This window comes from Stomoxys calcitrans, chromosome 1, assembly GCF_963082655.1.
Source record: "Stomoxys calcitrans chromosome 1, idStoCalc2.1, whole genome shotgun sequence".
Taxonomy (NCBI): Eukaryota; Metazoa; Arthropoda; class Insecta; order Diptera; family Muscidae; genus Stomoxys; species Stomoxys calcitrans.
Genome location: NC_081552.1, coordinates 245,589,639 through 245,602,452, shown reverse-complemented (window position 1 = coordinate 245,602,452; position 12,814 = coordinate 245,589,639). Strand labels below are relative to the sequence as shown.

The 12,814-nt window shown below is 40.1% G+C and overlaps 1 protein-coding gene across 1 annotated transcript; it reads right to left on the bottom strand.

The window, feature by feature from the left end:
- Window positions 1–685: 685 nt before the first annotated feature.
- On the bottom strand, window positions 686–9,966 carry LOC106094305 (uncharacterized). Its single transcript, XM_059360043.1, has 2 exons — window positions 8,226–9,966; window positions 686–824 (listed from the first exon to the last, which is right to left on the bottom strand). The coding sequence occupies exons 1-2, from the start codon at window positions 9,859–9,861 to the stop codon at window positions 712–714; spliced, it is 1,749 nt and encodes a 582-aa protein (XP_059216026.1). The 5' UTR covers window positions 9,862–9,966; the 3' UTR covers window positions 686–711.
- Between the last annotated feature and the right edge of the window lie 2,848 nt (window positions 9,967–12,814).

The following is a 12,814-nucleotide window of genomic DNA, read 5'->3' as shown; positions in this document are numbered from 1 at the left end:
TTATCGGTAGGGACCGATCTACCGCAGCTACATCTTAATATAGTCCGATCTGAACCATATTAAGATTCGAAATTGAGAGGCGATAAACTACTCACTGAAATAGCAGTAAGTAATGTTTGCTAATACAGCAGTCCTATGTTTGCTAAAACAGCATCAATGTTTGCTTTCTCATTTGCAGCAGACAAAAACTGCTGTTTTAGCAAACCTTTTTGCTGTTTTGAATAGAAAATTTGGTTATTCAAAACACCTTAACATATGCCTTCGATTTGCTCGTCTAACATCTCCTTCATAGTTAAGCAGCAGTCAATTTTAGCAAACAACAGACTTTTTAGCAGTAAGCCTGCTACTCTGTGATTGCAGTACTACTGGTGTAACAGCTGAACTGCTGCTACAATATTTTCAGCAAATTTTTTTTTTATTAGTGTAGTTATTACAGTTTGAACATATTTGCTCGAAGTGTGATACGTACTGTTTAATAACCCATCTGAACACATCCGGCGAGGTTCATCAAAATTGATTCTGAATAAGATGCAGCTCCCACATTGTATTTATAGGGTAGGTGTAGGCGGTAAGTTGTTACCTGCCGACATTTGTCTTTACTTACCGGTTTTATTAATTTTCTTGTGATATTTATTAATCAAAAACAAGGAACTTTGTGAATATTTTTCAAAGACAAGCTCTTAAGACGGTTTATTCTATCTACTGTTTTTATCATCTGCGTAGCACAATGAAATATTTGTCATCCTCCAGATCATCGAAATCATTTTTATGGTAGACAATATTTTTAATGGTATTCTCGAAATTCTGTCGCAGTTCGGAGCATTCTGTAATAAAGGGAAGAATATGAAAAATTAAAAAAAACAAGTAAAAAGGCGTTAAGTTCGGCCGGGCCGAACTTTGGATACCCACCACCTCGGGTATATATGTAAACCACCTTTCATCAAAATTCGGTGAACATTTCATACCTTATACTCATATACCTCATACCGATCTGAACTATATACGACACGGATGTCGAAAAGCCGAACATAAGTCACTGTGTCAAATTTCAGTGACATCGGATTATAAATGCGCCTTTTATGGGGCCAAGACTTTAAATCGAGATAACGGTCTACATGGCAGCTATATCCAAATCTGGACCGATTTGGGCCAAGTTGCAGAAACATGTCGAAAAGCCTAACACAAAGCACTGTCCCGAATTTCGGCGAAATCGGACAATAAATGCCTCTTTTATGGGCCCTAAACCTTAAATCGAGAGATCGGTCTATATGGCAGCTATATTCAAATCTGGACTGATCTGGGCAAAATTGAAGAAGGACGTCGAAGAGCCTAACCAAACTCACTGTCTCAAATTTCAGCGACTTCGGACAATAAATGCGTCTTTTATGGCCCCAAAACCTAAAACCTAGATATCGGTCTATATGGCAGCTATATCCAAATCTGGACCGATCTGTGCGATACTGCAGAAGTATGTCAAGGGGCTTAACTTAACTCATTGTTCCAAATTTCGGGGACATCGGGCAATAAATAAGCATTTTATGGGCCCAAAACCATAAATCAAGAAATCGGTCTATATGGCAGCTATATCCAAATTTGAACCGATCTGGACCAAATTGAATTAATATGTCAAAGGGCCTAACACATCTCATTGTCCCAAATTTCAGCAAAATCGGATAATGAATGTGGCTATTATGGGCCTTACACCATAAATCGGAGGATCGATCTATATGGCAGCTATATCCAAATCTGGACCGATCTGAGCCAAATTAACGAAGGATGTCGATGGGCCTTACACAATTCACTGCCCCGAATTTCATCAAAATCGGATAATAAATGTGGCTTTTATGGTCCTAAGACCCTAAACCGGAGGATCGGTCTATATAGCAGCTATATACAAATCTGGACCGATCTGAGCCAAATTGACGAAGGATGCCGAAGGGCCTAACACAACTCACTGTCCCAAATTTCAGCAAAATCGAATAACAAATGTGGCTTTTATGCGCTTAAGACCCTAAATCGGTGGATCGGTCTATATAGCAGCTATATACAAATCTGGGCCGATCTGAGCCAAATTGACGAAGGATGCCGAAGGGCCTAACACAACTCACTGTCCCAAATTTCAGCAAAATCGAATAACAAATGTGGCTTTTATGCGCTTAAGACCCTAAATCGGTGGATCGGTCTATATAGCAGCTATATACAAATCTGGACCGATCTAAGCCAAATTAACGAAGGATGCCGAAGGGCCTAACACAACTCACTGTCCCAAATTTCAGCAAAATCGAATAATAAATGTGGCTTTTATGGACGTAAGACCATAAATCGGAGGATCGATCTATATGGCAGCTATATCCAAATTTAGACCGATCTGGGCCAAATTGACGAAGGATGTCGAAGGGCCTAACACTACTCACTGTCCCAAGTTTCATCAAAATCGGATAATAAATGTGGCTTTTATGGGCCTAAGACCATAAATCGGAGGATCGGTCTATATGGCAGCTATATCCAAATCTGAACCGATCTGGGCCAAATTGACGAAGAATGTTAAAGGGGCCAACGCAATTCACTGTCGCAAATTTCAGCAAAATCGGATAATAAATGTGGCTTTTATGGGCCTAAGACCCTAAATCGGCGGATCGGTCTATATGGGGGCTATATCAAGATATAGTCCGATATAGCCCATCTTCGAACTTAACCTGCTTATGGACAAAAAAAGAATCTGTGCAAAATTTCAGCTCAATATCTCAATTTTTAAAGACTGTAGCGTGATTTCAACAGACAGACGGACGGACAGACGGACGGACATGGCTAGATCGTCTTAGATTTTTACGCTGATCAAGAATATGTATACTTTATAGGGTCGGAAATGGATATTTCGATGTGTTGCAAACGGAATGACAAAATGAATATACCCCCATCCTTCGGTGGTGGGTATAAAAAAAAAACAAGTAAAAAGGCCGAACTTTGGATACGCACCACCACGGGTATATATGTAAACCACCTTTCGTCAAAATCCGATTAAAAATGCATAATTTATGCCCCCACATCAGCTATATCGAAATATCGTCCAATCAAATTCGACACGGAATTTGAGTGGTCTAATGAGTACAACTCATTGTTCAAAAATATATTGGAACATTGTGGAGCAATATATTGCTCGTTTTGGTAGTGAATAAAATGGGGGAGACGTCCAGCACGTAAGGGGGCCGCTCCAATGAGATGAGAGTATGTGGATGGTTTGGATGTTATCCAAGCTATTTCATCAACTGGTTGTGGACTGTATTGTGGGATCACAGACTCACAGTTCTCACCAATATACCAAGGTGAAAGAGGTTACTCGTAGAGAGGAATAAGTACAAGTAATAAAAAGGCATTAAGTTCGGCCGGGCCGAACTTTGAATACTCACCACCTCGGGTATATATGAAAACCCTATTTCATCACAATCCGGTGAAAATTGGATAACCTAAGCACCCAAATTCGGCACGGACATTGAGTGGTCTTCTATATATGTCACTATTCAATTTTGTAGAACAAAATATTGGTCTTTTTCGCAGATATATCCAATTAAAACCCGATCTGAACCATATTTAGGTCGGATATCGTGAGGCTCAGAAAAACTCACTTTGATAATAATAAGCTTTTATGGGCTTCAGTCCCCTTATCGGCAGATCGGTCTATATGGCAGCTATATCTAAATACAGTCCGATCTGAACCATATTTAGGTCGGGTGTCAGGAGGCTAAAAATAACTCACTGTTTACAATTTTAGCGAAATCGGTTAAAACAACAGTTTCATGGGCCTCAGACCCTATGTCGGCAGATCGGTCTATATGACAGCTATATCTAACTATAGTCCAATCTGTACCATACTATTCCGAATTTCAGCGAAATCGGATAGAAAACAAGTAAAAGCGTGCTAAGTTCGGTCGGACCGAATCTTACATACCCTCCACCATGGATCGCATTTGCCGAGTTCTTCTCCCGGCATCTCTTCTTAGGCAAAAAAGGATATAAGAAAAGATTTGCTCCGCTATTATTATATTATTACATGTTGGAGACCTGTGTAAAATGTCAGCCAATTCGAATAAGAATTGCTGCCTTTGGGGGCTCAAGAAGTAAAATAGAGAGATCGATTTATATGGGAGCTGTACCGGGCTATAGACCGATTCAGACCATAATAAACACGTATGTTGATGGTCATGAGAGAATCCGTAGTACATAATTTCAGGCAAATCGGATAATAATTGCGACCTCTGGAGGCTCAAGAAGTCAAGACCCAAGATCGGTTTATATGGCAGCTATATCAGGTTATGGACCGATTTGAACCATACTTGGCACAGTTGTTGGATATCATAACAGAACACGTCGTGCAAAATTTCATTCCAATCGGATAAGAATTGCGCACTCTAGAGGCTCACGAATTCAAGACCCAAGATCGGTTTATATGGCAGCTATATCAAAACATGGATCGATATGGCCCATTTACAATACCAACCGACCTACACTAATAAGAAGTATTTGTGCAAAATTTCAAGCGGCTAACTTTACTCCTTCGGAAGTTAGCGCGCTTTCGACAGACAGACAGACGGACGGACGACATGGCTAGATCGACATAAAATGTCATGACGATCAAGAATATATATACTTTATGGGGTCTCAGACGAATATTTCGAGTAGTTACAAACAGAATGACGAAATTGGTATACCCCCCATCCTATGGTGGAGGGTATAAAAATGCATTAAAATGTAGTCTTCAGAAACAATTTCATAAAATTGGATTATAATAAAAAAAGATTTTAAGAAATGTTGTTTTAAAAACTTATTTCGGGGGTGGTCCCGCCTGTGCTGAAGTTTTTCCGTTAGAGAATATTCTGCAGAAATTGGGTCTCTAGAAAAATAAATGATCATTAAATGATTGCCAAACCACCCATCTGAAAACATCCGCCGAGGCCCATCAAGATTGGTACAGAATTGGATATAGCTTCCACATTGTACTTATGGGGTAGGTGGATGGTGTTATACACTCGGCCGTTCGCCTTTCTTTTGCCCTTCCCTACTGGTTTTTGAGTGTATTTAATTGTTATCTCTCATATTTTTACCTAAATGCTGCCTTTGTTTGCGACTAAAGGCCGATACGCCGATACGCAGCAATGAAATTGTCATTATCAAACACAAGTGACAAAAAACGATGCAGGTTTACCAACTCTACCACAACTTTTTGCTGATAGGGCAAGCATTTATCAAAATTAAACGTTATCATCATGTACAAATAAATCGATTACGTGATGCAAAAACGATGTCAAAGTAAGGCTGAGACTATATTCGTTTTTCGCGAAATTTTTCGCCGTTTCTTTTTTTTTTGGATAATAGATTTTAAAGCAAATAAAATTGCTGATTTCATTCAGTGGGACATTCCCTCAATACGAGGGTTGCCTTTCATATTTCGGGATTGGTCAGGTCACGATTTGACATACGAGCGCTACTTGTGAGGTTAACAGTAACTTCATCCCACCAAAAAAATGGAATTAAATCGTGAACATTTTCGTGCGATTTTTATACCCTCCACCATAAGATGAGTGGGTATACTAATTTCGTCATTCTGTTTGTAACTACTCGAAATATTCGTCTGAGACCCCATAAAGTATATATATTCTTGATCGTCGCGACATTTTATGTCGATCTAGCCATGTCCGTCCGTCCGTCTGTTCGTCCGTCCGTCCGTCTGTCTGTCGAAAGCACGCTAACTTCCGAAGGAGTAAAGCTAGCCGCTTGAAATTTTGCACAAATACTTCTTATTAATGTAGGTCGGTTGATATTGTAAATGGGTCATATCGGTCCATGTTTTGATATAGCTGCCATATAAACCGATCTTGGGTCTTGACTTCTTGAGCCTCTAGAGTGCGCAATTCTTATCCGATTGGAATGAAATTTTGCACGACGTGTTTTGTTATGATATCCAACAACTGTGCCAAGTATGGTTCGAATCGGTCCATGACCTGATAAAGCGGACATATGAACCGATCTGGGATCTTGACTTCTTGAGCTTCTAGAGGGCGCAATTCCTATCCGATTTGGCTGAAATTTTGCATGACGTATTTTATTTTTACTTTCAACTACTGTGTCAAATAAGGTTCAAATCGGTTCATAACCTGATATAGCTGCCATATAAACCGATCTGGGATCTTGACTTCTTGACCCCTAGAGGTCGCAATTATTATCCGATTTGCCTGAAATTTTGAACGACGGATTCTCTCATGACCATCAACATACGTGTTTATTATGATCTGAATCGGTCTATAGCCCGATACAGCTCCCATATAAATCGATCTCTCTATTTTACTTCTAGAGCCCCCAAAGGGCGCAATTCTTATTCGAATTGGCTGACATTTTACACAGGTCTCCAACATGTAGTAATATAATAATAGCAGAGCAAATCTTTTCTTATATCCTTTTTTGCCTAAGAAGAGATGCCGGGAGAAGAACTCGACAAATGCGATCCATGGTGGAATGAGGGTATGTAAGATTCGGCCCGGCCGAACTTAGCACGCTTTTACTTGTTTTATTGATAAAATTTCAATTAATATAATAAAACTTGAATTAAGAGAAAATGCATATAGAGTTAAGTCTTAGAAAAGTTGAGTTAAATGATTGTCTCATAAAAAGTTTCGTTTCCACCAGCCGCCGATATATATGTAAACCACCTTTCGTCAAAGGTATACTGCTATGGTCATACCTTATGCCCCAAAGCAGTTATATCGAAATATGTTCCGATTTGGACCAAATTTGTGTAAAATTTCAGTGAAATCGGATTATAAATGCGCCTTCTATGGGGCCAAGACTTAAAATCGAGATATCGGTAGAGATATCGGAGATTTGAGCCATGTTGCAGAAGAATATCGAAGAGCTTAAGACAACTCACTGTCCCAGATTTCGGCGAAATCGGACAATAAATGCGAAATTTATGGCCCCAAATTTGAAATCGAGAGATCAGTCTATATGGCAGCTATATTCAAATCTGAACCGAATTGGATTAAATTGACGAAGGATATCGAAGGGCCTAACACAGGTCACTGTCCTAAATTTCGGCGACATTGGCAATAAAAGCGAATTTTATGGGCTCAAAACCTTAAATCGAGAGATCGGTCTTTATGACAGCTATATCAAAATCTAGACTGATCTGGGCCAAGTTGCAGAAAAATGTCGAAGAGCCTATCACAACTCACTGTCCCAAATTTCGGCGAAATCGGGCAATAAATGTGCCTTTTATGGCCGCAAGACCTTAAATCGAGAGATCGGTCTATATGGCAGCTATATCCAAATCTTAACCGATCTAGGCCAAATTGCCGAAGGATGTCGAAGGACCTAATACAACTCACTGTCTAAAATTTCAGCAAAATCGGATAATAAATGTGGCTTTTATGGGCCTAAGACCCTAAATCGGTAGATCGGATCGGTTTATATGGGAGCTAGACCATGTTCTTGACCGATTTTAACCGTACTTGGCACAGTTGTTGAGAGTCATAACAGAACACCATGTGCATGTAATTTCAGCCAAATCGGACAAAAATTGCGGCTTCCAGGGGCTCAGGAAGTTAAATCGGGAGATCGGTTTATATGGGAACTACATCCGGTTATAGACCGATTTCGATAGTACTTGGCACAGTTGTTGGAAGTCATAGCAGATCATTCATCCAAATCGGACAAAAATTGGGGCTTGTAAGGGCTCGAACACTACATGCTCAATTTCAACCAAATCGGACGAAAATCGGGGCTTGTCAGGGCTCAAGAAGTCAAATCGGGAGAGCTGTTTATATGGGAGCTATATCAGGTTATAAGCCGATTCGGACCGTACTTGGTACAGTTCTTGCTAGTCATAATAGAACACAGCATGCAAAATTTCAGCCAAACCGGAGAAAAATTGCGGCTTCCAGGGGCTCAAGAAACCAAATCGAGAGATCGGTTTATATGGGAGTTATATCTAAATCTGAACCGATATGGCCCTTTTGCAATCCCCCACGAACTTCGTCAATATTAAGCATTTGGGCAAAATTGCATGCAGTAAGCTTTTTGCGTTCGACCGATTTCGTGATTTCCAACAGGCGGACGGACGGACGGACATGGCTAGTTCGACTCAGTATGTCGAGACGATCAATGACTTGAGTAGTATACGGCCATCCTATGGTGGTGGGTATAAAAATTAATGTTGATCTAATGAACGCACTTACTTATTGTAAATCCATATAAATAGATATTCTTCAGAAATTTGGGAAAATCTTTGTGGTTGATTAAGGTCATCAAATTGTTCTCAAACTCTGGCTGGGTGGATAAAGCCAAAGTCATATTGGAATTGTGATTGAATAATTTTAGCCAAAATTCTAAATCCCCAATAAATGATTTGCGATAGACCAATCTCAAATGATGCACGCTCGTGGAAAATCCTTCAACATTAGGCGATTGCGACTGATGCTCATCAATCCTCAGAGTTAGTTCCCTTAAAGAAGGTAGTCGTAAAATCCCATAGATGTAGGGCCATTGTAAAGGCACCATCAACCAGGTGTGCAATTTGGAAAGTTTTGGCATTTGCTGCAGTGTCTCCAAACTCATTTGTCCCCGTTGCATATCCAAAGTTTCCAAGTTTTTGGGTACTCCACAGTAAATGCTGCTCTGTCCTGTCCTCTCTCTGTCCTCTCTGGGTGAGGGATGCCAGGTGAGATTTTTTAAATTTGCATTATTGGCATAGGCCATTTGAAATTCTGCCATATCGATGTTGCTTAGGTTTAAAGTTTCGATTAAAGCTGATATGGGAAAATCCTCAAATTCACCCTCATACCAAGTGCCATGGGAGATAAACGACGTTATGGAGGTACAGCTAAGGATTTGTTTTAGGTTTTCATAACTTAAGCCAGAACAAAATTCAATGTTAAGCGATTGCAGCTTGGGAGGCAAGGCTACATCTTCAATTTGATTGAAGTTAGTCCATTGTACGCTGAGCTTATCTAGATGATGACAAGCTTGGGAAACTTTGTCCATGATCTCTTTGGTGAGCCCATCAGTTACCCGTATATTTAAATTGGTTAGATGGTGGAAAATTTCTAAAAATTTCGAAAAATTTAAGCGCCATTTGTTTGAATCAAATGAGGTGGCTATTTGTAATTCATGCAACTGGGAGGGTGCTTCAAGGCTAGGGAGTTCAATTTCTTCTTGAATATCCACTAAAAAACTCATTTTCAAAATTTCCAATTTCAGTTTGGCCAGCAGCTGCAGGTGGTGTGAGAATTTAACCCTTATTATGGGATAGTCATCACGATGACCCAAGCAGAGCTCTCTCAGCCGTGTCATGCTTAGCAGGCTGCTAACAAATTCGTCGGTGACAAACCCCTTCTCTATGTCTTCAAACATATGTGTCCTTATGGACTTATGTATCCTATAGGACAGCAGGTGCAATTTTTCTATATGCGGAAGACTCTTGGCCACCGACTGGATCAATGCAAGCCAACGTATGTCGGCGCAACATTTGAGAGTGGTGAGATTTTTAAAATGCTGCAAACTTAGATCGGAATATGAAGTTAGCACTCGAACTTGCTCAGCATAAACTGCCAAGAATTCACGCAACACTTCGGACGATAGTAGAATTCGATTGGCATCCCCCTCATTGGCCACTATATAGAGAGGCAATTTTTCCGCTATTGTCAGTCCTTCATAGTTCAATGGCCATATGAAATTTTCAAACACACTTCTCAAATAGCCATTGACCTGGGCTAGCCTCAGTTGGTCGGAAAAATTTAGCAGCTTGTAAATATATAACCATGTATCACAGTTTAAACATATTTCTTCCGATTCTAATGGATCCATGTTGAGCATTTCAACACTTTTAAGTTATATAACACAATTAAGATATATGCAAACAAAACACAAAATAAATTCGAATCAAATAATCTGCAGGTGTGTCCGCATACGTTGGCGTCACTTAAAATACTGACAGAGAATAGGGGGAAATCTGCAAAGTATGCCATATGTACAGATGAACCTCAGACAGTGTGTTGAAGTGGTTTGTGGGTCGATGCTGGCCAAAACAAAAAAAAAAAAACTTAAAATAAGAAGAACTAAATTGAATCAATTATTATTTTAATGGAAACTGCAAAGCACGAAAACGTGTCAAACAACGTTGTACAATAAATTCAATAAAAAAAAAAGTTTATGTTAATTCTTATATATAACAAGTAAAAAGGCGTTAAGTTCGGCCGGGCCGAACTTTGAATGCCCACCACCTCGGGTATAGATATAAACCACCTTTCGTCAAATCCGGGGAAAAATGCATACCTTATGAACCCTAGCAGCTATTTAGAAATATGTTCCGATTTGGACCAAATTCTAATAAGTACAAGTCATTGTTCAACTGTGTAAAGCAAAATTTTGCTCTTTTTAGTAGCTATATCTAAAAATAAACCGCTCTGAACCATAAACGACACAGACGTCGAAAGGCCTAACATAGGTCACTGTGTCAAATTTATTGGGCCAAGGCTTTTCATCGAGATATCGGTCTATATGGCAGCTATATCCAAATCTGGACCGATTTCGACCAAGTTGCAGATACATGTCGAAGAGCCTAACACAACTCACTGTCCCAAATTTCGGCGAAATCGGACAATAAATGCGCCTTTTATGGCCCCAAAACCTTAAATCAAGAGATCGGTCTACATTGCAGCTATATCCAAATCTGGACCGATTTGAGCCAAATTGAAAAATAATATCGAAAGTTTTATCACAACTCATTGTCCCAAATTTCGGCCACATCGGATAATAAATGCGATTTTTATGGGCTCAAAACCTTAAATCGAGAGATCGGTCTATATGGCAGCTATATCCAAATCTGAGCCGATATGAGCCAAATTGACAAAGGATGTCGAAGGGCCTAAGATAACTCACTTTCCCAAATTTCAGCAAAATCGGATAATAAATGTGGCTTTTATGGGCCTAAGACCTTAAAGCGGAGGATCGGTCTATATGGCAGCTATATCCAAAACTGGACCGATCTGGGCCAAATTGACAAAGGATGTCGAAGGGCCTAAGACAACTCACTGTCCCAAATTTCAGCAAAATCGGATAATAAATGTGGCTTTTATGGGTCTAAGACCCTAAATCGGAGGATCGGTCTATATGGCAGCTATATCCAAAACTGGACCGATCTGAGCCAAATTGACGGAGGATATCGAAGGGCCTAACACAATTCACTGTCCCAAATTTCAGAAAAATCGGATAATAAATGTGGCTTTTATGGGCCTAAGACCTTAAAGCGGAGGATCGGTCTATATGGCAGCTATATCGAAATCTGGACCGATCTAAGTCAACGGAGGATGTCGAAGGGCCTAACACAACTCACTGTCCCAAATTTTAGCAAAATCGGATAATGAATGTGGCTTTTATGGGCCTATATGGGGGCTATATCAAGATATAGTCCGATATAGCCCACCTTCGAACTTAACCTGCTTATGGGCAAAAAAAGAGTCTTTGCAAAGTTTCAGCTCAATATCTCTATTTTTAAAGACTGTAGCGTGATTTCAACAGACAGACGGACAGACGGACGGACATGTCTAGATCGTCTTAGATTTTTACGCTGATCAAGAATATATATACTTTATAGGGTCGGAAATGGATATTTCGATGTGTTGCAAGCGGAATGACAAAATTAATATACCCCCATCCGTCGGTGGTGCGTATAAAAATCAATTTGTGTTTGTTTGTATGTTTGTGTGTTCCTTATAGACTCAGAAACGGCTGAACCGATTTTCTTGAAATTTTCACAGATGGTACATAATGATCCCGTGGTGAAAATAGGGTACTAAATTGTTTGATATTTGTTGGGGGGGGCGTACCCTCTCCCTTACCCTAATTTTCAGAAACGCCAGATCTCGGAGATGGGTGGTGCGATTTAAGCGAAATTTTATGTGCTCTCATATAGTACCCTAAAAATAAAAATTTGATATCCAAATTTCGGAAGGTGCACCTAGGGGGGCCGCCCCACCCTAAAACCTACCAAACATATATTTAGACCAATCACGACAATATGGGACTCATATGAAAGGTATTTGGGATAAGAAAACGTATCTGATATCCAATTGTCGGACCAAGTGTTAGGGGGACCACCCCAACCCCCAAAACAGCCCTAAAACGGACATATCTACCGACCATGGCAATATGGGACTCAAATGAAAGGTATTTGCGAGTAGAATACGAATATGATATCCAAATGTGAGACCAAGTTTCTGGGGGTCCACCCCTTCACCAAAACATCTCCCAAAGAGGACTATTCACTGACCATGGCAATATGGGACTCAAATGAGAGGTATTTGAATGTAGAATTAGAATCTGATGTCCAAATATGGGACCAAGTGTTTGGGGGGGCACCTCTCACCAAGAACATCCCCCAAAGGGAACACATTTACGACCATAGCCAGATGGGGCTCAAATGAAAGGTCTTTGGGAGTGAAGCACGAATTTGATATCAATATTCGGGCCACGCCACCCAAATAGTAAGTATTTGCTGACTATTGCAAAATGAGGCTCAAATAAGAGGGTTTTTAGAGTGGAACACGAATCCGATATATATTTTCAAGGCCAACTCACTGAGTGGCCGCCCATCCCCAAAAACACCCCCCAAGCTAGACCACGTATCTGATATCAACATTAGGGACCAGCTTTCTAGGGGACGTCCCACCACCATAACAACCAAATCCTAATCCAAACCGGACATTTTTGCTGGCTTTTGCAATAAGGAGTTTAAATGAGATTAGAAAACGAATTTGATATCCAATTT